Source organism: Bombina bombina, chromosome 6 (assembly GCF_027579735.1).
Source record: "Bombina bombina isolate aBomBom1 chromosome 6, aBomBom1.pri, whole genome shotgun sequence".
NCBI classification, from domain to species: domain Eukaryota; kingdom Metazoa; phylum Chordata; class Amphibia; order Anura; family Bombinatoridae; genus Bombina; species Bombina bombina.
Genome location: NC_069504.1, coordinates 447,305,018 through 447,332,342, shown reverse-complemented (window position 1 = coordinate 447,332,342; position 27,325 = coordinate 447,305,018). Strand labels below are relative to the sequence as shown.

The following is a 27,325-nucleotide window of genomic DNA, read 5'->3' as shown; positions in this document are numbered from 1 at the left end:
TTGCCCCTAAAGGGGCATTTGTATGGGCATTGCCCTTAAAAGGGCATTTAGCTCTTTTGCATTTCCCTTAAAAAGGCATTTAGCTCTTTTTCAAAGCCCAAACCCTAATCGAACCCCCCCCCCAAAACCCCCCCAAGAAACCTAACACTAACCCCAAAAGTTCTACTCACGGTTTCTGAAGTCCGGACATCCAGGCGGCGAGAAGTATTCATCTAGGTGGCGAGGTCTTCATCCAGGGGACGAGGTCTTCATCCAGGGGACGAGGTCTTCATCCACCCCGGGGTATCTTCATCCTGGTGGCGCGTTCCTGGATCCCATCCTGCGCGGAGTGTCCTCTTCATATGGTCGCCGCCGTACACTGAAGTTGAATGCAAGGTAGCCGTTACAAAAATGGTGTCCCTTGCATTCCTATAGGCTGATTTGATTCTTCAAATTTAAATCAGCCAATAGGATGAGAGCTACTGAAATCCTATTGGTTGTTTAAATCAGCCAGTAGGATTTCTGTAACTCTCATCCTATTGGCTGATTTGAATTTGAGGAATCAAATCAGCCAATAGGAATGCAAGGGACACCATTTTGAAATGGCTACCTTGCATTCAACTTCAGTGTACGGCAGCGACCGTATGAAGAGGACGCTCTGCGCAGGATGGGATCAGCTTCCAGGATGGCTCCGCACCGCCAGGATGATAGATAGAAGACGCCCCCGGGATGGATGAAGACCTCGCCGCCTGGATGTCGGGACTTCAGAAACCATGAGTAGATCTTCTGGGGTTAGTGTTATTTTTTTTTTTTTGGGTGTTTTTTTTCTTTAGATTAGGGTTTGGGCTTTGAAAAAGAGCTAAATGCCATTTTAAGGGCAATGCCCATACAAATGCTCCTTTAGGTAGAATGGGTAGCTACGGTTTTTTTAGAGTTAGGTTTTTTATTTTGGTGGGTTGGTTGGGTGGTGGCTTTTACTGTTGGGGGGACTTTGTATTTTTTTACAGGTAAAAGAGAAGATTTATTTAGGGCAATATTTTTATAGGGCTATTAGATTAGGTGTAATTGTTTTTATTTTTGATAATTTCGTTTATTATATTTTGTAATCTTAGTGTTTTTTATTTTTCGTGATTTTAGTGTTTATTATTTTTGGTAATCTTAGATTGTTTTACATTTTTTGTACGATTTGGTTTTTTTAATTTTGTAATTTAGATATTTTGATTGGTATTTTTTTTAAAATTTTATTAGAATAGTTATGTTAGTTTAATTTATAGTTTAATGTTAGGTTTATATTTATTTCGCAGGTAAGTTTTTATTTATTTAAATAGTTTTATTTTAATTTTTATTTAATGTTAGGGGGTGTTAGGTTTAGGGGTTAATAGTTTAATTTTAGTGTTTTGCGATGTGGGGGTCGGTGGTTTAGGGGTTAATAACTTTATTATAGTGGCAGCAATGTCGGGGAGCGGTGGCAATTTCGGGGAGCGGCGGTTTAGGGGTTAATATATTTAGTGTTGACGATGTGGGTGGGTGGGCGGCCAAATAGGGGTTAATACGTTTAATATAGTGTTTGTGATACGGGAGGGCCTCGGTTTAGAGGTTAATAGGTAGTTTATATGTGTTAGTGTACTTTGCAACATTTTTGTGAAACATTTTTGTTTCGCAAAATCCATAAATACTGGTCTCAGATGGCGGTATGGATCGTGGCGGTATAGTCTGTAACGCAAGCTCTTTAACCTCACCGCACAACCTGTAATACCGGCGCTATGGTAATCCCACACAAAAATGTAATTTTTTTGAGTACAAGATTGACGTTGCGTTACAGGCTAAAATGCTTGCAGTATAGCTATACTGACACGACTCACAATAGTGCGTTGCTGCTTTTATGCTGAAATTGCCATTATTTCAGCATTAAAAGCCACAACGCCAAACTCGTAAACTAGCCATAATTTACAAATATATTATTTTCTATAATCCTGATGATCCACTTCTTTCCTTTACATACATTGTTTTGTGTTTGTTTTTTATTATTGTTTCATAATCACAGTTACATAAATCAAAATTCTTGGTACATATTCATATAAATACCATAAATTTAGAAAAGTACAGATATATAAAGAATATGTTCTTAATTACACGTTAATCTTATTAAATTATTGGTTATTGGTCCAACAAGGACTTCAATTTATTGGAGTATAACACTGAAAAAGATTTATAAATTTACAGATCCATAAAATAAGAAAAGTTGAAAAGGTTTTACATACATTGTTAAAAGGACATTGGAGTAGATTAATTAAGTTTAATGAAACTCTTCAAACTCCCTAAGAGGACTGCATTACAGGGACACATTTAAAATATGCATCATTCATTTATTTATTTCATTCATTGATACATATTTAAAATAAAACTTATTGTGTATGGCTGGTGGAATATAGGAATGTTTACAAATATCAAATCAATATATATTGTGTATAATGGTTGAGCAGATGCAGACTAAATCGTCCTAACCTCAACATTTTATAGGTACAAAATCTTTGGACAAGCATTTTAAATGTTTATTATTTTTGTTTAATTTAAGGTCATATAACATCTTGGTCAAGATGCTCCAAAATTCCAACCACCAAATCTACTTGGCCAAGACCGGAGAAGAAACCTTCAGAGGTTGGTTTTAAAAATAATTTGTAATCTTAAAATAACCAGGTTTATTGCTCATGATTTTAAAAACTTTTGAAACAAAAATTATTATAGACCAGATTACAAGTGGAGCGCTATCGTTAGCGGTAGGAGCGTAAACGCGATTGCGAGATCGCAGTGTTCTCTATGCTCAAATCCATATTACAAGTGATGCTCTGTTAAAATTACCACAAATTCGTTTGCACAAACTCACAGGAATTTACACTTCCCGTTTCTTTCCTATGACATGGAGAGTCCACAAAACATTCCAATTACTAGTGGGATATTCACTCCTGGCCAGCAGGAGGAGGCAAAGAGCACCCAGCAGAGCTGTTAAGTGTCACTTCTTCCTTACACATAACCCCCAGTCATTCTCTTTGCCTCTGTCAAGGGAGGATGTGTGAGGATGGTATCTGAAGATATTTTATCCTTTTATTGGTACTTTTCCCTGCAAACAAGGATTTGGGATTATGCTGTGTCCATGTCAATCTCTTTAGTAAAAGTAATGGTGGCTTGTAGCAGTTAGTAGTACGGCGAGGTGGTCTTTGCTTAAAACTTCTAACAACTATGAACCCCTTTATAGAAAGCCAGGGTTGGTTAATCTATTCTTTCTTTTTCTACAGGTCCCTGACAGCTGTGGAGATATTTGTCACACCTTAGAAATACTTTTCTGCCTAACTGCAGCATCCACAGGCAAGTGCTTTCCCTTCTAGGTTAGAAGATACTAGCACTCCAAGGGTTAATCTCCCTGTGGATTTTTTATTTTCAGAGTTAGCACTATGATTTACTCTGATTGCACAGATCCTAAGATCGTTTCTAGTGGTTGTGTTTAATTGCTGATGGCACTGCATATATCTAGGGATTATGCCTTGTGGGACATTATTTGGGGTTCTTTTATTTTCATGTACGGTAGCTTGTTGCATTATGGTCAGGTGCCTGTTTAATTGCAAGCCAGTAATTTTTGTCTTTTACAATTTCGCGCCGTTTTTTGTATTGGTGACCGTTTTACTCTGCACTTCCGCTTTATATTCCGTTTCAGAGCGGAGTTCGGAGCGGTATTTGTGGAGGATTTTCAGTGTTGCTCCTGCTTGTATCTGCTAATATAGTCCTGTATTTGATGAATGCTAGTGGGATCCGTCCTAAGGTGCTAAGCCCTCAGTATTGCTGAGGTATTTTGGTGCAGTTTCATATCGTTCTTTATCAATATTTGAACTATATTTTTTATTGTATTTTTCTGGTGGTTTCCAGTTATGGACACTAATGCTGTTATGGACTCTAATGATAAAGATGGGTCTTTTGAGAAATGTTTGTTTCCATCTAAAGGGGAGGAGAGTCCACAGCTTCATTCATTACTGTTTGGAATTAAGAACCTGGCCACCAGGAGAAGGTAAAGACACCCCATCCAAAGGCATAAATACCTTCCCCACTTCCCTCATCCCCCAGTCATTCTTTGCCTTTTGTCACAGGAGGACGGCAGAGAAGTGCCGAAGATTGGAGTAGTCTCTTATGGAGAGTAGTACTCTTCGCATTGGGATTGGAGTTTTAAGTAGTCCTGTCAGCCTCTCAGAGAGAGCCTGGGCAAAAGTTATAATCCGTAGATGCAGGGAGAGTCTTTCTTTCGAAACCATCCCAACTCATATTAACAGCTCCACAAGCAATCAGAGTTGACAAGTTTCGCTGCCTGTTTCTCCAACATAGGTGTGTCCGGTCCACGGCGTCATCCTTACTTGTGGGATATTCTCTTCCCCAACAGGAAATGGCAAAGAGCCCAGCAAAGCTGGTCACATGATCCCTCCTAGGCTCCGCCTACCCCAGTCATTCTCTTTGCCGTTGTACAGGCAACATCTCCACGGAGATGGCTTAGAGTTTTTTAGTGTTTAACTGTAGTTTCTTCTGTTATGTGTGATCAGTCCACGGGTCATCATTACTTCTGGGATATAACTCCTCCCCAACAGGAAATGCAAGAGGATTCACCCAGCAGAGCTGCATATAGCTCCTCCCCTCTACGTCAGTCCCAGTCATTCTCTTGCACCCAACGACTAGATAGGATGTGTGAGAGGACTATGGTGATTATACTTAGTTTTTATGACTTCAATCAAAAGTTTGTTATTTTACAATAGCACCGGAGCGTGTTATTACTTCTCTGGCAGAGTTTGAGGAAGAATCTACCAGAGTTTTTTACTATGATTTTAACCGGAGTAGTTAAGATCATATTGCTGTTCTCGGCCATCTGAGGGAGGTAAAAGCTTCAGATCAGGGGACAGCGGGCAGATGAATCTGCATTGAGGTATGTAGCAGTTTTTATTTTCTGAATGGAATTGATGAGAAAATCCTGCCATACCGTTATAATGACATGTATGTATACACTTCAGTATTCTGGGGATGGTATTTCACCGGAACTACTCTGTTAAAGGTCACTAATCCTTTTAATAAGTATTTATCATGTTAAACGTTTTTGCTGGAATGTAGAATCGTTTACATTTCTGAGGTACTGAGTGAATAAATATTTGGGCATTATTTTCCACTTGGCAGTTGTTTGGTTTTAATTGTGACAGTTTCGTTTCTCTTCACTGCTGTGTATGAGGGAGGGGCCGTTTTTGGCGCTCTTTGCTACGCATCAAAAAATTCCAGTCAGTTACTCTTATATTTCCTGCATGATCCGGTTCATCTCTGACAGATCTCAGGGGTCCTCAAACTTCTTTGGAGGGAGGTAGATTCTCTCAGCAGAGCTGTGAGAATTTTATATTGACTGTGAATAAAAACGTTGCTCTATAATTTTTATGTCAAATTTAATTATTGTTATTTTACTAATGGGAACAAACCTTTGCTAAAAGTTGTGTTGTTTTAAAGTTTGATGCTATAACTGTTTTTCAGTTCATTGTTTTAACTGTCATTTAATCGTTTAGTACCTCTTTGAGGCACAGTATGTTTTTGCTAAAAAAGATTATAACCAAGTTGCAAGTTTATTGCTAGTGTGTTAAACATGTCTGACTCAGAGGAAGATATCTGTGTCATTTGTTCCAATGCCAAGGTGGAGCCCAATAGAAATTTATGTACTAACTGTATTGATGCTACTTTAAATAAAAGTCAATCTGTACAATTTGAACAAATTTCACCAAACAGCGAGGGGAGAGTTATGCCGACTAACTCGCCTCACGCGGCAGTACCTGCATCTCCTGCCCGGGAGGTGCGTGATATTATGGCGCCTAATACATCTGGGCGGCCATTACAGATAACATTACAAGATATGGCTACTGTTATGACTGAAGTTTTGTCTAAATTACCAGAACTAAGAGGCAAGCGTGATCACTCTGGGGTGAGAACAGAGTGCGCTGACAATACTAGGGCCATGTCTGATACTGCGTCACAGCTTGCAGAGCATGAGGACGGAGAGCTTCATTCTGTAGGTGACGGTTCTGATCCAAACAGATTGGATTCAGATATTTCAAATTTTAAATTTAAATTGGAGAACCTCCGTGTATTACTAGGGGAGGTCTTAGCAGCTCTCAATGATTGTAACACCGTTGCAATACCAGAGAAACTGTGTAGGTTGGATAAATACTTTGCGGTACCGGCGAGTACTGACGTTTTTCCTATACCTAAGAGACTAACTGAAATTGTTACTAAGGAGTGGGATAGACCCGGTGTGCCGTTCTCACCCCCTCCAATATTTAGAAAGATGTTTCCAATAGACACCACCACTCGGGACTTATGGCAAACGGTCCCTAAGGTGGAGGGAGCAGTTTCTACTTTAGCTAAGCGTACCACTATCCCGGTGGAGGATAGCTGTGCTTTTTCAGATCCAATGGATAAAAAATTAGAGGGTTACCTTAAGAAAATGTTTGTTCAACAAGGTTTTATATTGCAACCCCTTGCATGTATCGCGCCGATTACGGCTGCGGCAGCATTTTGGATTGAGTCTCTGGAAGAGAACCTTAGTTCATCTACGCTAGACGACATTACGGACAGGCTTAGAGTCCTTAAAATAGCTAATTCATTCATTTCGGAGGCCGTAGTACATTTAACCAAACTTACGGCTAAGAACTCAGGATTCGCCATACAGGCACGTAGGGCGCTGTGGCTAAAATCCTGGTCAGCTGATGTTACTTCTAAGTCCAAATTACTTAATATACCTTTCAAGGGGCAGTCTTTATTTGGGCCCGGTTTGAAAGAAATTATCGCTGACATTACAGGAGGTAAGGGCCACGCCCTACCTCAAGACAAAGCCAAAGCTAAGGCTAGACAGTCTAATTTTCGTCCCTTTCGGAATTTCAAAACAGGAGCAGCATCAACCTCCACTGCACCAAAACAGGAGGGAGCTGTTGCTCGTTACAGGCAAGGCTGGAAGCCTAACCAGTCCTGGAACAAGAGCAAGCAGGCCAGGAAACCTGCTGCTGCCCCAAAGACAGCATGAACCGAGAGCCCCCGATCCGGGACCGGATCTAGTGGGGGGCAGACTTTCTCTCTTCGCCCAGGCCTGGGCAAGAGATGTTCAGGATCCCTGGGCGCTAGAGATCATATCTCAGGGATACCTTCTAGACTTCAAATTATCTCCCCCAAGAGGGAGATTTCATCTGTCAAGATTGTCAACAAACCAGATAAAGAAAGAAGCGTTTCTACGCTGTGTACAAGATCTGTTATTAATGGGAGTGATCCATCCGGTTCCGCGGTCGGAACAAGGACAAGGGTTCTACTCAAACCTGTTTGTGGTTCCCAAAAAAGAGGGAACTTTCAGGCCAATCTTAGATTTAAAGATTCTAAACAAATTCCTAAGAGTTCCATCGTTCAAAATGGAAACTATTCGGACAATCTTACCCATGATCCAAAAGGGTCAGTACATGACCACAGTGGATTTAAAAGATGCTTACCTTCACATACCGATTCACAAAGATCATCACCGGTATCTAAGGTTTGCCTTCTTAGACAGGCACTACCAGTTTGTAGCTCTCCCATTCGGATTGGCTACGGCTCCAAGAATCTTCACAAAGGTTCTGGGTGCCCTTCTGGCGGTACTAAGACCGCGAGGGATTTCGGTAGCTCCGTACCTAGACGACATTCTAATACAAGCTTCAAGCTTTCAAACTGCCAAGTCTCATACAGAGTTAGTTCTGGCATTTCTAAGGTCGCATGGATGGAAAGTGAACGAAAAGAAGAGTTCTCTTTTTCCTCTCTCAAGGGTTCCATTCTTGGGGACTCTTATAGATTCTGTAGAAATGAAGATTTACCTGACAGAAGACAGGTTAACAAAGCTTCAAAATGCATGCCGTGTCCTTCATTCCATTCAACACCCGTCAGTAGCTCAATGCATGGAGGTGATCGGCTTAATGGTAGCGGCAATGGACATAGTACCTTTTGCACGCCTACACCTCAGACCGCTGCAATTGTGCATGCTAAGTCAGTGGAATGGGGATTACTCAGATTTGTCCCCTACTCTGAATCTGAATCAAGAGACCAGAAATTCTCTTCTATGGTGGCTTTATCGGCCACACCTGTCCAGGGGGATGCCATTCAGCAGGCCAGACTGGACAATTGTAACAACAGACGCCAGCCTACTAGGTTGGGGCGCTGTCTGGAATTCTCTGAAGGCTCAGGGACTATGGAATCAGGAGGAGAGTCTCCTTCCAATAAACATCCTGGAATTGAGAGCAGTTCTCAATGCCCTTCTGGCTTGGCCCCAATTAACAACTCGGGGGTTCATCAGGTTTCAGTCGGACAACATCACGACTGTAGCTTACATCAACCATCAGGGAGGGACAAGAAGCTCCCTAGCAATGATGGAAGTATCAAAGATAATTCGCTGGGCAGAGTCTCACTCTTGCCACCTGTCAGCAATCCACATCCCGGGAGTGGAGAACTGGGAGGCGGATTTCTTGAGTCGCCAGACTTTTCATCCGGGGGAGTGGGAACTTCATCCGGAGGTCTTTGCCCAAATACTTCGACGTTGGGGCAAACCAGAGATAGATCTCATGGCGTCTCGCCAGAACGCCAAACTTCCTCACTACGGGTCCAGATCCAGGGATCCGGGAGCGGTTCTGATAGATGCCTTGACAGCACCTTGGAACTTCGGGATGGCTTATGTGTTTCCACCCTTCCCGCTGCTTCCTCGATTGATTGCCAAAATCAAACAGGAGAGAGCATCAGTGATTCTAATAGCGCCTGCATGGCCACGCAGGACTTGGTATGCAGATCTAGTGGACATGTCATCCTGTCCGCCTTGGTCTCTACCTCTAAGACAGGACCTTCTGATACAGGGTCCATTCAAACATCAAAATCTAACTTCTCTGAAGCTGACTGCTTGGAAATTGAACGCTTGATTTTATCAAAACGTGGTTTTTCTGAGTCGGTTATTGATACCCTGATACAGGCTAGGAAGCCTGTTACCAGAAGGATTTACCATAAAATATGGCGTAAATACCTATACTGGTGCGAATCCAAAGGTTACTCCTGGAGTAAGGTTAGGATCGCTAGGATATTGTCCTTTCTACAAGAAGGTTTAGAAAAGGGTTTATCAGCTAGTTCATTAAAGGGACAGATTTCAGCTCTGTCCATCTTGTTACACAGGCGTCTGTCAGAAAATCCAGACGTCCAGGCCTTTTGTCAGGCTTTAGTTAGAATCAAGCCTGTGTTTAAAGCTGTTGCTCCGCCATGGAGTTTAAACTTAGTTCTTAACGTTTTACAGGGTGTTCCGTTTGAACCCCTTCATTCCATTGATATAAAATTGTTATCTTGGAAAGTTCTGTTTTTAATGGCTATTTCCTCGGCTCGAAGAGTCTCTGAGTTATCAGCCTTACATTGTGATTCTCCTTATCTGATTTTTCACTCAGACAAGGTAGTTCTGCGTACTAAACCTGGGTTCTTACCTAAGGTAGTCACTAACAGGAATATCAATCAAGAGATTGTTGTTCCATCCTTGTGTCCAAATCCTTCTTCAAAGAAGGAACGTCTTCTACACAATCTGGATGTAGTTCGTGCCCTCAAGTTCTACTTGCAGGCAACTAAAGATTTTCGCCAAACTTCTTCCCTGTTTGTCGTTTATTCTGGACAGAGGAGAGGTCAAAAAGCTTCTGCTACCTCTCTCTCCTTTTGGCTTCGTAGCATAATACGTTTAGCCTATGAGACTGCTGGACAGCAGCCTCCTGAAAGAATTACAGCTCACTCCACTAGAGCTGTGGCTTCCACTTGGGCCTTTAAGAATGAGGCCTCTGTTGAACAGATTTGCAAGGCTGCAACTTGGTCTTCGCTTCATACTTTTTCCAAATTTTACAAATTTGACACTTTTGCTTCTTCGGAGGCTATTTTTGGGAGAAAGGTTCTTCAGGCAGTGGTTCCTTCTGTATAATGAGCCTGCCTATCCCTCCCGTCATCCGTGTACTTTTGCTTTGGTATTGGTATCCCAGAAGTAATGATGACCCGTGGACTGATCACACATAACAGAAGAAAACATAATTTATGCTTACCTGATAAATTCCTTTCTTCTGTTGTGTGATCAGTCCACGGCCCGCCCTGTTTTAAGGCAGGTAAATATCTTTTAAATTATACTTCAGTCACCACTTCACCCTTGGTTACTCCTTTCTCGTTGATTCTTGGTCGAATGACTGGGACTGACGTAGAGGGGAGGAGCTATATGCAGCTCTGCTGGGTGAATCCTCTTGCATTTCCTGTTGGGGAGGAGTTATATCCCAGAAGTAATGATGACCCGTGGACTGATCACACAACAGAAGAAAGGAATTTATCAGGTAAGCATAAATTATGTTTTTTATTATTCAATCAAGAGTTTGTTATTTTAAAATAGTGCTGGTATGTACTATTTACTCAGAAACAGAAAAGAGATGAAGATTTCTGTTTGTATGAGGAAAATGATTTTAGCAACCGTTACTAAAATCCATGGCTGTTCCACACAGGACTGTTGAGAGGAATTAACTTCAGTTGGGGGAACAGTGAGCAGTCTCTTGCTGCTTGAGGTATGACACATTCTAACAAGACGATGTAATGCTGGAAGCTGTCATTTTCCCTATGGGATCCGGTAAGCCATGTTTATTAAGATAGTAAATAAGGGCTTCACAAGGGCTTATTAAGACTGTAGACTTTTTCTGGGCTAAATCGATTCATTATTAACACATATTTAGCCTTGAGGAATCATTTAATCTGGGTATTTTGATAAGATTATATCGGCAGGCACTGTTTTAGACACCTTATTCTTTAGGGGCTTTCCCAAATCATAGGCAGAGCCTCATTTTCGCGCCGGTGTTGCGCACTTGTTTTTGAGAGGCATGACATGCAGTCGCATGTGTGAGGAGCTCTGATACATAGAAAAGACTTTCTGAAGGCGTCATTTGGTATCGTATTCCCCTTTGGGCTTGGTTGGGTCTCAGCAAAGCAGATACCAGGGACTGTAAAGGGGTTAAAGTTAAAAACGGCTCCGGTTCCGTTATTTTAAGGGTTAAAGCTTCCAAATTTGGTGTGCAATACTTTTAAGGCTTTAAGACACTGTGGTGAAATTTTGGTGAATTTTGAACAATTCCTTCATATTTTTTCGCAATTGCAGTAATAAAGTGTGTTCAGTTTAAAATTTAAAGTGACAGTAACGGTTTTATTTTAAAACGTTTTTTGTACTTTGTTATCAAGTTTATGCCTGTTTAACATGTCTGAACTACCAGATAGACTGTGTTCTGAATGTGGGGAAGCCAGAGTTCCTTCTCATTTAAATAAATGTGATTTATGTGACAATGACAATGATGCCCAAGATGATTCCTCAAGTGAGGGGAGTAAGCATGGTACTGCATCATTCCCTCCTTCGTCTACACGAGTCTTGCCCACTCAGGAGGCCCCTAGTACATCTAGCGCGCCAATACTCCTTACTACGCAACAATTAACGGCTGTAATGGATAATTCTGTCAAAAACATTTTAGCCAAAATGCACACTTATCAGCGTAAGCGCGACTGCTCTGTTTTAGATACTGAAGAGCATGACGACGCTGATAATAATGGTTCTGAAGGGCCCCTAAACCAGTCTGATGGGGCCAGGGAGGTTTTGTCTGAGGGAGAAATTACTGATTCAGGGAACATTTCTCAACAAGCTGAACCTGATGTGATTACGTTTAAATTTAAGTTGGAACATCTCCGCATTCTGCTTAAGGAGGTATTATCCACTCTGGATGATTGTGACAAGTTGGTCATCCCAGAGAAACTATGTAAAATGGACAAGTTCCTAGAGGTCCCGGGGCTCCCAGAAGCTTTTCCTATACCCAAGCGGGTGGCGGACATTGTAAATAAAGAATGGGAAAGGCCCGGTATTCCTTTCGTCCCTCCCCCCATATTTAAAAAATTGTTTCCTATGGTCGACCCCAGAAAGGACTTATGGCAGACAGTCCCCAAGGTCGAGGGAGCGGTTTCCACTTTAAACAAACGCACCACTATACCCATAGAAGATAGTTGTGCTTTCAAAGATCCTATGGATAAAAAATTAGAAGGTTTACTTAAAAAGATGTTTGTTCAGCAGGGTTACCTTCTACAACCAATTTCATGCATTGTCCCTGTCGCTACAGCCGCGTGTTTCTGGTTCGATGAGCTGGTAAAGGCGGTCGATAGTGATTCTCCTCCTTATGAGGAGATTATGGACAGAATCAATGCTCTCAAATTGGCTAATTCTTTCACCCTAGACGCCACTTTGCAATTGGCTAGGTTAGCGGCTAAGAATTCTGGGTTTGCTATTGTGGCGCGCAGAGCGCTTTGGTTGAAATCTTGGTCAGCTGATGCGTCTTCCAAGAACAAGCTACTTAACATTCCTTTCAAGGGGAAAACGCTGTTTGGCCCTGACTTGAAAGAGATTATCTCTGATATCACTGGGGGTAAGGGCCACGCCCTTCCTCAGGATCGGCCTTTCAAGGCCAAAAATAAACCTAATTTTCGTCCCTTTCGTAGAAACGGACCAGCCCAAAGTGCTACGTCCTCTAAGCAAGAGGGTAATACTTCTCAAGCCAAGCCAGCTGGGAGACCAATGCAAGGCTGGAACAAGGGAAAGCAGGCCAAAAAACCTGCCACTGCTACCAAGACAGCATGAAATGTTGGCCCCCGATCCGGGACCGGATCTGGTGGGGGGCAGACTCTCTCTCTTCGCTCAGGCTTGGGCAAGAGATGTTCTGGATCCTTGGGCGCTAGAAATAGTCTCCCAAGGTTATCTTCTGGAATTCAAGGGGCTTCCCCCAAGGGGGAGGTTCCACAGGTCTCAGTTGTCTTCAGACCACATAAAAAGACAGGCATTCTTACGTTGTGTAGAAGACCTGTTAAAAATGGGAGTGATTCATCCTGTTCCATTAGGAGAACAAGGGATGGGGTTCTACTCCAATCTGTTCATAGTTCCCAAAAAAGAGGGAACTTTCAGACCAATCTTAGATCTCAAGATCTTAAACAAGTTTCTCAAGGTTCCATCGTTCAAAATGGAAACCATTCGAACAATTCTTCCTTCCATCCAGGAAGGTCAATTCATGACCACGGTGGATTTAAAGGATGCGTATCTACATATTCCTATCCACAAGGAACATCATCGGTTCCTAAGGTTCGCATTCCTGGACAAGCATTACCAGTTCGTGGCGCTTCCTTTCGGATTAGCCACTGCTCCAAGGATTTTCACAAAGGTACTAGGGTCCCTTCTAGCTGTGCTAAGACCAAGGGGCATTGCTGTAGTACCTTACTTGGACGACATTCTGATTCAAGCGTCGTCCCTTCCTCAAGCAAAGGCTCACACGGACATCGTCCTGGCCTTTCTCAGATCTCACGGATGGAAAGTGAACGTGGAAAAGAGTTCTCTATCTCCGTCAACAAGGGTTCCCTTCTTGGGAACAATAATAGACTCTTTAGAAATGAGGATTTTTCTGACAGAGGCCAGAAAAACAAAACTTCTAGACTCTTGTCGGATACTTCATTCCGTTCCTCTTCCTTCCATAGCGCAGTGCATGGAAGTGATAGGTTTGATGGTAGCGGCAATGGACATAGTTCCTTTTGCGCGCATTCATCTAAGACCATTACAACTGTGCATGCTCAGTCAGTGGAATGGGGACTATACAAACTTGTCTCCGAGGATACAAGTAAATCAGAGGACCAGAGACTCACTCCGTTGGTGGCTGTCCCTGGACAACCTGTCACAAGGGATGACCTTCCGCAGACCAGAGTGGGTCATTGTCACGACCGACGCCAGTCTGATGGGCTGGGGCGCGGTCTGGGGATCCCTGAAAGCTCAGGGTCTTTGGTCTCGGGAAGAATCTCTTCTACCGATAAATATTCTGGAACTGAGAGCGATATTCAATGCTCTCAAGGCTTGGCCTCAGCTAGCGAGGGCCAAGTTCATACGGTTTCAATCAGACAACATGACAACTGTTGCGTACATCAACCATCAGGGGGGAACAAGGAGTTCCCTGGCGATGGAAGAAGTGACCAAAATCATTCTATGGGCGGAGTCTCACTCCTGCCACCTGTCTGCTATCCACATCCCAGGAGTGGAAAATTGGGAAGCGGATTTTCTGAGTCGTCAGACATTGCATCCGGGGGAGTGGGAACTCCATCCGGAAATCTTTGCCCAAGTCACTCAACTGTGGGGCATTCCAGACATGGATCTGATGGCCTCTCGTCAGAACTTCAAAGTTCCTTGCTACGGGTCCAGATCCAGGGATCCCAAGGCGGCTCTAGTGGATGCACTAGTAGCACCTTGGACCTTCAAACTAGCTTATGTATTCCCGCCGTTTCCTCTCATCCCCAGGCTGGTAGCCAGGATCAATCAGGAAAGGGCGTCGGTGATCTTGATAGCTCCTGCGTGGCCACGCAGGACTTGGTATGCAGATCTGGTGAATATGTCATCGGCTCCACCATGGAAGCTACCTTTGAGACGAGACCTTCTTGTTCAAGGTCCGTTCGAACATCCGAATCTGGTCTCACTCCAGCTGACTGCCTGGTGATTGAACGCTTGATCTTATCGAAGCGAGGGTTCTCAGATTCTGTTATCGATACTCTTGTTCAGGCCAGAAAGCCTGTAACTAGAAAGATTTACCACAAAATTTGGAAACAATATATCTGTTGGTGTGAATCTAAAGGATTCCCTTGGGACAAGGTTAAGATTCCTAAGATTCTATCCTTCCTTCAAGAAGGATTGGAAAAAGGATTATCTGCAAGTTCCCTGAAGGGACAGATTTCTGCCTTGTCTGTGTTACTTCACAAAAAGCTGGCAGCTGTGCCAGATGTTCAAGCCTTTGTTCAGGCTCTGGTTAGAATCAAGCCTGTTTACAAACCTTTGACTCCTCCTTGGAGTCTCAACTTAGTTCTTTCAGTTCTTCAGGGGGTTCCGTTTGAACCCTTACATTCCGTTGATATTAAGTTATTATCTTGGAAAGTTTTGTTTTTGGTTGCAATTTCTTCTGCTAGAAGAGTTTCAGAATTGTCTGCTCTGCAGTGTTCTCCTCCTTATCTGGTGTTCCATGCAGATAAGGTGGTTTTACGTACTAAACCTGGTTTTCTTCCAAAAGTTGTTTCTAACAAAAACATTAACCAGGAGATTATCGTACCTTCTCTGTGTCCGAAACCAGTTTCGAAGAAGGAACGTTTGTTGCACAATTTGGATGTTGTTCGCGCTCTAAAATTCTATTTAGATGCTACAAAGGATTTTAGACAAACATCTTCCTTGTTTGTTGTTTATTCCGGTAAAAGGAGAGGTCAAAAAGCAACTTCTACCTCTCTCTCTTTTTGGATTAAAAGCATCATCAGATTGGCTTACGAGACTGCCGGACGGCAGCCTCCTGAAAGAATCACAGCTCATTCCACTAGGGCTGTGGCTTCCACATGGGCCTTCAAGAACGAGGCTTCTGTTGATCAGATATGTAGGGCAGCGACTTGGTCTTCACTGCACACTTTTACCAAATTTTACAAGTTTGATACTTTTGCTTCTTCTGAGGCTGTTTTTGGGAGAAAGGTTTTGCAAGCCGTGGTGCCTTCCATTTAGGTGACCTGATTTGCTCCCTCCCTTCATCCGTGTCCTAAAGCTTTGGTATTGGTTCCCACAAGTAAGGATGACGCCGTGGACCGGACACACCTATGTTGGAGAAAACAGAATTTATGTTTACCTGATAAATTACTTTCTCCAACGGTGTGTCCGGTCCACGGCCCGCCCTGGTTTTTTTTAATCAGGTCTGATAATTTTCTTTAACTACAGTCACCACGGTATCATATGGTTTCTCCTATGCAAATATTCCTCCTTAACGTCGGTCGAATGACTGGGGTAGGCGGAGCCTAGGAGGGATCATGTGACCAGCTTTGCTGGGCTCTTTGCCATTTCCTGTTGGGGAAGAGAATATCCCACAAGTAAGGATGACGCCGTGGACCGGACACACCGTTGGAGAAAGTAATTTATCAGGTAAACATAAATTCTGTTTTTTTACACTCAAGTCCATGTCAGGTGCGAGGCTACTAACCTGTCACACTTGAAGGGCCATGTTCCTGTTCCACGGCGTTGATTCTGGTAAAAGTTAACACCGAAGACAGGGTCACAGTGTGATGTCTTTTTATCTTTACAGAGTCAAGGGTTAATATTCCTAGTAAGGGGATTATTGAAAAGGGGGGGTTATACATGATATTGTTTATTGTGTCATTGCTTCGTTATGTGCGAGATGAGGCTCTGGCAATGTGTGGAACTTTCAGGTGAATTATGGGAGTATGGCGAGGCCGTTTTTTGGCACATTTTCTCCTTAGGCAGGGGCGGTCCTGCTGGGCATTCCATGTGACCGGGTGTGGCTATCTATCTTCCTCTGTTGATCAGCGGCGCACGAGACGAAACAGTTTCTATAGTACGGGTCATAGGAGGTGGTGAGTCCCCCGGCCATTGGAGGTTATAAAGGTGCCTGTTTATTAAGTTAATTTAGTCCGTAATTAAAGCGCTAGCTATGGAGGACTCTGACGCGTTAGAAGGTTCTCCCTCTTTAACAAGATCTCATTCCTTTGTTTATTGTGAGGAGGTTCTGGTAGAACAGCCTGCTCAACTATGTTCCACATGCCTTAATAAAGTTATGACATCTAAAAGTAAACGGATGTCTAATACTACTGAGCCGTCCACCTCTGAGGGTTCCCCATCCCGTGAGGTGCCTTCCCTGCATTCATCTCCAATTGCACATGCAGCGCCCCAGGGTCCAACCATTACTCCTGCGGGAGAGATTCGTTGGCCGTCAGATTTTGTGGATCAACTGCAAACGGCGGTATTGAAAGTGATCCATGCTGGCCCAGGGATTGTCTACGCCTGCGAAAAATTCTGAGGCGTTCTACGATGACGATGCCCACTCCGACTCTTCGGAGGAGGCCCCTTCTGGGTAGGAGTCCGTGTCATCTAAACCTCCGGCTGCGGAGGAGCCTGACTTTAGGTTTAGGATGGAAAATTTGCCCCCCTTTTTTTTTTAAAACAAGTGCTTGCTACTCCTGGAGGTTCCGGAACCGAAACTTCCAGAAGAACCTGCGATTCCTAAGCTTGATAAGGTGTATGAGGACAGGGTGGTGCCTAAGGCCTTCCCGGTTCCTGTTAAGATGGCTAATATTATTAAGAATGAATGAGAGCGGTTCTTCCTTTTCCCCTTCTTCTTCCTTTAAGAAACTGTTCCCCGTCCCGGGCTCTCTGTGGGGTACTGTCCCTAAGGTGGAGGGTGTTATCTCCACGCTCGCGAAGCGGACAACCGTTTCCCTAATGGATAGTTCGTCGTTTAAAGAGCCCATGGATAAAAATTTGGCTGTAGCTGCGGTCCCCGGTGCTGCGACATGTTGGTGTGAATCTCTGTGTGAAATGGTTGAGGGGGAGACTTCCATCAACGAGATACAGGATAATATTAATGCGCTGAAGATCGCCAATATGTGGCCAATATGCAAATTATTCACCTGAACGCTAAGGTGTTAGATTTTTCTGTTTTAGCTCGCAGAGCTCTGTGGCTAAAGTCTTGGTCTGAGGACATGACCTCTAAGTCGAGGCTATTGTCCCTGCCTTTTCAAGGAAACATTTTGTTCGGTCAAGGATTGGATTGGATCATATCCACGGTTACCTTAGACAAGGGAGCTCTCCTACCGCAGGATAAGAAGGCTAAGCCTAAAGGATCTACTTTTCGCCCCTTTTATGCAAACAAGGCCCAGCGCCAGCAGCCCGCCGCAAAAGAGTACCAGTCCAAGGGCTCATTTTTGGAACAAGTCTAAGCAGAGCAAGAAGCCCGCCAAGACAAAATCGGCATGAAGGGGCGGCCCCCGACCGGTCTCCGGACCAAGTAGGGGCAGATTATCTTTTTTCTCAGAAGTCTGGTTGCAGGACGTTCAGGATCCTTGGGTTTAGGGCGTTGTCGCCAAGGGTAACAGGATAGGGTTCAGATCCCATCCGCACAGGGGCAGATTCTTCCTATCAAACCTCTCTTCAAGACTGGAAAAGAAAGAAGCTTTTCTAGAATGTGTGAGAGATCTCTCCTCTCTAGGTGTTATCGTACCTGTACCCCTAGCAGAAAATGGTCTAGGGTACTATTCAAATCTTTTTGTGGTTTCAAAGAAGGAGGCACGTTCCGCCCGATTCTGGACCTAAAGTGTTTAAACAAGTTTCTGAGTGTTCCATCGTTCAAAATGGAAACAATCAGTTCTATTCTGCCCCTAGTTCAAGAGGCACAGTTCATGACAACTATAGACTTGAAGGACGCTTACCTTCATGTGCCACTGCCAATCCACAGGGACCACTTCAAGTTCCTGAGATTTGCGCTTCTAGACCAACACTTCCAGTTTGTGGCCCTTCCCTTTGGTCTGGCGACGGTGACGGCCCCGAGAGTCTTCTTGAAAGTTCTGGGGGCGCTATTTTTGGGGCCAGAGCCAGAGGCATTGCTGTGGCACCCTATCTGGACGACATCCTAGTCCAGGCACCGTCGCTCAGTCTAGCAGAAGATCATTCAAGGGCTCTTCTTCTTTTACTCCAGTCTCACGGTTGGAAAATCAGCTCAGGAAAGAGTTCCCTGGTTCCCAGCAACAGGGTGGAGTTACTGGGCACGATAATAGACTCTATGTCCATGAAATTATTTCTCACAGACCATCGACGCAGGAAAATAGCATCCTTTTGTCTTACCCTTCAGTCCTCCTGAAGCCCATCAATGGCTCATTGTATGGAGGTGATCGGACTCATGGTTTCCAGCATAGACGTCATTCCATTCGCAAGGTTCCATCTCAGACCTCTTCAATTGTGCATGTTGAGACAGTGGAACGGGAGATCACAGCAGATATCCATGGATGCTCAGACTCGGACCTTCCTCTCTTGGAGGGTCCGTCCGGAGCAACTGTCCATGGGGACATCCTTCTTGAGACCGTCCTGGGAGATTGTGACCACGGACGCGAGTCTGGCAGGATGGGGAGCTGTTTGGGGTGCCAGGATGGCACAAGGAAAATGGTCCCAGAAGGAATCTCTTCTTCCGATATATATTCTAGAACTCCGAGCAATCTACAATCTCTGGAGGCATGGCCTCTTCTTCGTTAAGCTTCATCAGATTCCAGACCGACAACATTACCTCGGTGGCTTACATCAACCATCAGGGGGGTACTAGGAGTTCCCTAGCTATGAGGGAGGTGTCTCGGATCTTGGAGTGGGCGGAGTCCCACAACTGCTCAATATCGATTCACATTCCAGGTGTGGACAACTGGGAAGCAGACTTTCTCAGCAGACAATCCTTCCATCCGGGGAATGGTGCCTTCACCCCGAAGTGTTTGCGGAGATTTGTCTCAGGTGGGGAATGCCGGAGATAGATCTCATGGTGTCTAGACTCAATTGCAAGCTACCCCGATACGGGTTGAGATCCAGGGATCCCCAGGCAGAGCTAATAGGTGCCTTGGGGGTTCAGCCTAGCTTACATTTTTCCACCGTTACCACTTCTACCTCGTGTTGTGGCACAAATCAAACAGGAGCGGGCTTCGGCCATTTTGATTGCTCCGTCGTGGCCACGGAGGACGTGGTTTGCAAAACTGGTGGTGATGTCATCCTCTCCGCCATGGAGGTTACCTTGTCACATGGATCTGCTAGAAAAGGGCTCTTTCAACATCAAAATCTCAATTCTCTGAGGTTGACTGCGTGGAGATTGAACGCCTATTCTTGGCCAAGAGGTTCGTGCCCTGAAGTTCTTTCTTCAGGCTATGAAGGATTTCAGACAGTCTACATCTCTTTTTGTGGTGTATACTGGGAAGCGCAAGGGGCAGAAAGCCTCTACTACTTTTTTGTCCTTTTGGTTGAGGAGCTTGATTCGCTTGGCCTATGAGACAGCGGGACATAAGCCTCCTCAGAGGATAACTGCTCATAAAACTAGAGCTGTGGCTTCGTCTTGGGCCTTCAAGAATGAGGCCTGTATGGAGCAAATTTGTAAGGCGGCTACATGGTCCACCTTACACACTTCTACAAAGTTTTACAAATTTGACTTTTTTCCCTCTGCGGAAGCTGTTTTTGGGAGAAAGGTCTTTCAGGAGGTAGTGCCCTCAGATTAGGGTCTGCCTTTGCCTTCCCGGTTTTATTCAGTGTCCTCTAGAGCTTGGGTATATGTTCCCAACAGTAATGAATGAAGCCGTGGACTCTCCTCCCCTTTAGATGGAAACATAAATTATGCTTTCCTGATGATTTCGTTTCCATTGAGTGGAGGAGAGTCCACGGCTAAATACGTACCTAAATTTAATTCATCTTCTGGCACCGTTTATACCCTTATATTTCTCCTTCTGTTCCTTTTTCCCTCGGAGGAATGACTGGGGGATGAGGGAAGTGGGGGAGGTATTTAAACCTTTGGCTGGGGTGTATTTGCCTCTTCCTGGTGGCCAGGTTCTTAATTCCCAACAGTAATGAATGAAGCCGTGGACTCTCCTCCCCTCAATGGAAATTAAATTAACAGGTAAGCATAATTTATGTTTTTGCTTGGAGGCGAAAGTTTTTCCTCCTGTGTAATTTTGTTCCCCTTGTTTAAATAAGATTTTATTATATAAAGATAAAATAGCTCTGAGCCTTCCGTCTCTCAGGATAGTGCTGTTCTAGCTATGCCTCAGCCTTCTCCCCAAACGTCCCAAGCTTCACATGCAGTGCCTTGTGGTTCCTCTCATCAACCTCCTGGGGGTGTTTATTTACCCGAGGATTTTGCTGCGCAGATTACTTTACCTTGTCAGCTTTTCCAAAGGTTGCTGGTAAACGCAAGAGGAAATCTAAACATGTTGATGTTAATAAGGTTTCTGACTCCGCTAAGGCTGTGTTAGTCAGTTTGTCTCAGTTATCTGATGGGGATGATACCTCAGTGGCTTCTGAGGGAGAATTATCAGATTCTGATACTGTAGTGACCAATTCTACAGGTTCAGAGGATATTAATTTTAGATTTAAGTTAGAACACCTCAGAGTTCTTTTAAAGGATGTTCTTGCTACATTGGAAGAATCCAACTCGGCTGTTGCGGAGAATCCAAAGAGGTCTAGTTAACTTAATAGGGTATATGATGAACTCTCCTCCGTGGAAGTGTTTCCAGTTCCAGACCGTTTGGCAGATATCATTACTCAGGAATGAGATAAACCAGGGATTCCTTATTCCCCGTCCCCTGTTTTTAAAAAGATGTTTCCTGTTGCTGACTCTATTCGTGACTCGTGGCACACAGTACACAAGGTAGAGGGAGCTATCTCTACTCTTGCCAAGAGAACTACTATTCCTATTAAGGATAGTTGTTCTTTCAAGAAACCCATGGATAAGAAGCTTGAGGCTTTTTTTAAGAAAATATATATTCATGAGGGATTACAGTGGCAACCTGTTGCTAGTATTGCTACAGTTGTAGGGACAGCTTCTTAATGGTGTGATGATTTATCTAATCTTATTTTAGAAGAAACCACTTTAGAGGATATCCAAGACAGGATCAAAGCTCTCAAGTTAGCCAATACTTTTATTTGTGATGCCAATATGCAAGTTCTTAGGTTGGGAGCTAAGATTTTTGGTTTAACTGTTTTAGCTCGCAGGGCTCTGTGGTTAAAATCTTGGTCTGCAGAAATCTCATCCACGTCCAACCTTTTATCTTTGCCTTACAAGGGTAAAACCTTGTTTGGTCCAGGTCTGGCTGAAATAATTTTTGAAATCACAGGTGGAAAGGGTTCTTTTCTACCTCAGGATAAAAAGAATAGGCCTAAGGGTTGCCAGAATTCTAATTTTTGTTCCTTAAGTAACTTTAAAGTACCAAAGACTTCCTCTTCTTCCAAGTCGGAACAATCCAAGTCTTCTTGGAGGTCAAGTCAGCCTTGGAATAAAGGAAAGCAAGCCAAGAAGCCATCCACTAAATTTAAATACGCAAGAAGGGACTGCCCCCGATCCTGTATTGGATCAAGTGGGGGGACAGGCTCTCTTTTTTTTTTTGGCAGGCTTGGAGACGAGATGTCCCAGATCTTTGAGTAATAGACATTGTATCCCACGGTTACAGAATAGGATTCAAGTCTTGTCCTCCCAGAGGCAGATTCCACCTGTCAAGGTAATCTGTGAACCATATAAAGAGAGAGACCTTCATAAACTGTGTAAAGGACCTATCTTCCCTGGGAGTGATTGTTCCAGTTCCTCTAGAGAAACAGGGTCTGGGATTCTATTCAAATCTTTTTGTAGTTCCCAAAAAGGAGGGCATTTTCCATCCCATACTGGACCTAAAGTTTCTAAACCAATTCCTCAGGGTCCCGTCCTTCAAGATGGAGACCATGAGTTCCATTCTTCCTTTGGTGCAGGAGGGCCAGTTCATGACGACCATAGATCTGAAGGCTGCGTATCTTCATGTTCCCATTCACAGGGATCATTACCAGTATCTGAGGTTTGCCTTTCTGGACAAACATTTTCAGTTTGTTGCTCTTCCTTTTGGCCTTGTTACAGCTCCCAGAATTTTCACAAAGGTTCTGGCAGTGGTCAGGTCCAAGGGCATTTCTGTTCCGCCTGATCTGGATGACATTTTACTTCAAGCGCCATCTTTTCATCTAGTAAAATCTCATAAAGAGATGTTGTCTTTTCTACATTCCTACTGGTGGAAAGTGAATCTTGGAAAGAGTTCCCTTGTTCCAAATACAAGGGTGTGTTTCTTAGGAACAATTATAGATTTCCCTGTCCATGAAGATTTTTCTAAAGGACGTCAGAAAATCCAAACCTCATGTTTCTTGCCTTTCTCTCCAGTCGACTTTTCGTCCATCTGTGGCTCAATGCATGGAGGTGATTGATCTGATGGTTGCCTATATGGACATCATTCCATTTGCTCGGCTCCACCTGAGACCTCTGCAACTATGCATGCTCAGTCAATGGAACGGGCACCACTCAGATCTCTCACAGAGGATAAATCTGGATTTCCCAACAAGTGTTTCTCTCTTGTGGTGGATTTCTCAGGATCATCTGTCTTGGGGCACATGCTTCCTGAGGCCTTCCTTTGTGATTGTGACCATGTACGCCAGCCTGTTAGGCTAGGGGGCAGTATGGGGTTCCTTTAAAGCACAGGGTTTGTGGACTTCCAATAATCATCTTGGAATTGAGAGCAATCTTCCATGCTTTGATAGCTTGGCCTCAACTAGCTTTGCTCCGGTTTATCAGATTCCAGTCGGACATCACCTCGGTGGCTTACATCAATCACCAGGGAGGAACTCGGAGTGACTATCATTCTCCAGTGGGCGGATTCTCACAATTGCCATCTCTGCCATCCACATTCCAGGGGTGGACAGCTGGGAGGCGGATTTTCTGAGCAGACAGACCTTTCATCCCGGGGAGTGTGCTCTCCATCCGGAGGTATTCTCAAATATAACCCTCAGGTGGGGGGTTCAAAACGCCATCAGAACTGAGCCGGGAATATTATCATTTTATTGTTATAATTGTATTATTTCTTGTGTTTACACATTAAAATGGCTCTGCTTTGCTTGTCATAACTTTTTCACTTTTCGGTCCTACTTTAAGAACCCTGAATATTATTACTTATCTATCTCTAATGTTAATAATTCTTAGTGGTATTAACTGCTAATTTTCTGTCTGTACTTGTTATTCATAATAAAGGTGGAGCATACTGGAACAGTCCCCACTTGTTTACCTCAAGACCCTTTAAAATGTAGTTCCTCTGATTATTTATTTACCCAGTATACATATTTGTATTGCAAACATTTAGTTGTAACCCCTCCAGCTCAGTTTTGCAATACTTGTATGGATCATTTTATGGAACCTAACAAACTTACTGCTGCTCTTGCTACTAAGGGTATCTATCCTCCCTCTGTCTGCTCTGTACACTTTCGCTCAAGGATTTAAAGATTTTGTGCATGCTACAGTTTCAGAAAGTTGGCTTCCATACCTCCTCCAAGACTCTGACACCTCAGATCTGTCTTCTGATGGTAAAATTATTTCATATGATCAGGTATTGGTTGCTGATCAAGATTCTGAATACTTGTCTTTAATATTAAAGCTTGAACATCTTCACACTCTGCTAAAGGAGGTTTTATGTACTCTAGGTGTACTGAACTCTAAGGGGCCAATTTATCATGGCCCGAATGGGGCCAAATACCCCTGTTTCCATGCGAGCCTTCAGGCTCACCAGAAACAGGAGTTAAGAAGCAGTGGTCTTAAAGGGACACTGAACCCAATTTTTTTCTTTTATGATTTAGATAGAGCATGAAATTTTAAGCAACTTTCTAATTTACTCCTATTATCAAATTTTCTTTATTCTCTTGGTATCTTTATTTGAAATGCAAGAATTTAAGTTTAGATGCCGGCCCATTTTTGGTGAACAACCTGGGTTGTCCTTGCTGATTGGTGGATAAATTCATCCACCAATAAAAAAGTGCTGTCCAGAGTGCTGAACTAAGAAAAAAGCTTAGATGCCTTCTTTTTCATTTAAAGATAGCAAAAGAATGAAAAAAAATGATAATAGGAGTAAATTAGAAAGTTGCTTAAAATTGAATGTTCTATCCGAATCACAAAACAAAAAATTTTTGTTCAGTGTCCCTTTAAGACCGCTGCTCCTTAACTCGCCCGCTGCCTCTAAAGCTGCGGACATTAATCGGCCCAATCGAATACGATCGGGTTCATTGACACCCCAGCGATGTCAAGTCCACCAGACCTTGATAAATCGACCCCTAAGTCTTAGTAGGAAAAGTATGTTAAGCAACTGGACTTGATTTTCATACCCTATGCTAAGACTCCAGACGTTTTTCTGGTTCCTGAAGCCATTACAGAAATTATTACTAATGATAATGAATAGTCTAAGCCAGATATTCCTTATAATACAACTTCAAATTTTAAGAAGACGTTAACCTTTACTGGCATCTAGTATAGAGCTTTGGGAAACTATTCCTATGGTGGATGGTGCTATCTCCTCATTAGCTAAACGCATTACTATTCCTTTAAAGGATATTACTTCTTTTCAAAGATCCATTGGAGCGGAAGTTAGAATCTTTTCACAGAAAGGCATTTCAACAAGCACGTTTACTATTCACACCAGCTATCAGTATCACTTATGTAGCTTCTGCCTCTACCACGTGGTGTGACAATCATCTGATTTATCAGATGATTCTGTAGAGGAAGATTTTAAACCTTGGTCGAAGCTCATAATATCTGCTAATATCTTAATTTGTGATTTAATCGTTGATATTATAAAAATGAATGATGAAATATGGCTTAACTGTTTTGACCAGAAGAACTTATGGGTAAAGTCATGGTCTTCTGACATAATTTCCAAGACTAGACTTTTAAGATTTTTTTGGGGCCTGGTCTATACGCAATTATTTGTACTGTAACTGGAGTTAAAGGAGCTTTTCTCCCTCAGGACAAAAAGTTTAAATGAAAGACTTGAAAAATCATTTTTTTTTCATTTCTTTTCTCAATTAAGGAACCAAAAGTCCTCCTCTTAACAGAAACAGGAATCTCCCAGATTTTCATGGAAGTCGAATCCTAACTGAAACAAAGCCAGTCTTCCAAATCTGGATGAAGCTTCTGCCCCCGATCCAGATGTTTTTCTGGTAAGGGGCAGATTACACCTTTTTCAGGACGCTTACTTAGAGGCAGGAAATTCTCAGCAAAAACGCACTACAGCATATTCGACTAGATCAGTTTCCAATTACTGGGCTTTCAAAATTTAAGGCAGCAACTTACATACATTTTACTGAAGTCTAGATTTTTGCTTCTTCGAAAGTGGTTTTTGGTAGGAAAGTCCCCCATGCTGCAGTGTCTGGAAATTAGGTGCCTGTCTTATTTGACCCACACAAAATTACTATTGGCGTCCACAGCTTCGGTATTAGTTCTCAGGAGTAATGGATCATAGACTCTCACCACCTTATGAAAAAAAAATGTATGCTTACATGATACATTAATTTCTTCGATGGGGGTGAGAGTCCACAAGACCCACCCAATTTCTATGGTATTGTAGATTTTTCCTTACCTACCTTTCTACTTATCCTTGCTTGGCTATACGTCAAACTGACATACTAGATTTGTGTCAGGGATTAAGTACTCTTGGAGTTTTGTGAATCTTTGCTTCCTCCTAGTGGCCAGGAGTTGAATCTTAGTAGTAATGGATTGTGGACTCACCATGATCAAAGAAATGAATGAATCAGGTAAATATATATATTTTTACTCAGATAGCCTGATTGTTTCCGCTGCCTCTTGTTTACATAATTCTATAAACAGTATGACTGTACTGAAATTTTCAGTATACTGTAGGTGGTAATTTCAAAAAGATAACAACATAAGCAGGTCTGCGCTTCCTGCAGGTTCAGCACATTTAAATGAATATGTTCTTGAAAATGTGTTGTGTTTCAATGAGGAAAGCAAGCTATTTCAGATACAAAATTACAATTAAGTAATTTCCCATACATAATTATACAGCTGGAAACACATTAAGAGGAAACATATTTCTCTTGCAAGGTGTATCCAGTCCACGGATTCATCCTTTACTTGTGGGATATTCTCATTCCCTACAGGAAGTGGCAAAGAGAGCACACAGCAGAGCTGTTCATATAGCTCCCCCTCCAGCTCCACCCCCCAGTCATTCTCTTTGCCGGCTCTAAGCACTAGGCTCTCTCTACGGGAGGGTAAAGTGAATGTGGTGTTAGAATTGTAGTTTTTATTATCTTCAATCAAAAGTTTGTTATTTTAAATGGTACCGGTTTGTACTATTTACTCTCTATCAGAAAAGTGATGAAGATTTCTGCTGAGAGGAAAATGATTTTAGCACGTTGTAACTAAAATCCACTGCTGTTCCCACACAGGACTGAGGAGTACCAGAAAACTTCAGTTGGGGGGAACGGTTTGCAGGGTAATCTGCAATGAGGTATGTTCAGTCATTTATTTCTAGACAAGACTGAGATAATGCTAGAAGAGACTGACAATATCCCCATGAGGGGAGGGTAAGCTATATTCACAGACTTAGTAAGGGATTGAATGCTTACATAACAGGGCTAATTATGCTGGTTGACACTGATTCAGGGCAATCGATTGTTTATTCAAGAAAAATATTGTTTGTAGACACTTTGAGAGTCCTTTTGGGTTTTTTTCTGGGGTTATTACCCACATGGCTGGTTTTTCATCACTTAAGAGTGTTTTGCTAGGCCTCACAACTCCGGAGTAGAGTGGGAGGGGCCTAATTTTGTGCCTCAGATGCGCAGTTAGAATTTGCAGAGAAGTTCATGCTGATTCACATGGAG

General features: G+C 43.1%; 1 protein-coding gene across 1 annotated transcript in view; it reads left to right on the top strand.

Moving 5' to 3' along the window:
* Positions 1–27,325, top strand: part of JADE2 (jade family PHD finger 2) — a 1,034,250-nt gene that overhangs the window by 332,010 nt on the left and 674,915 nt on the right. The window contains exon 3 of the mRNA XM_053717215.1: positions 2,555–2,637. Coding sequence (XP_053573190.1) covers positions 2,555–2,637 — 83 coding nt within the window. The remainder of the gene's footprint in view (positions 1–2,554; positions 2,638–27,325) is intronic.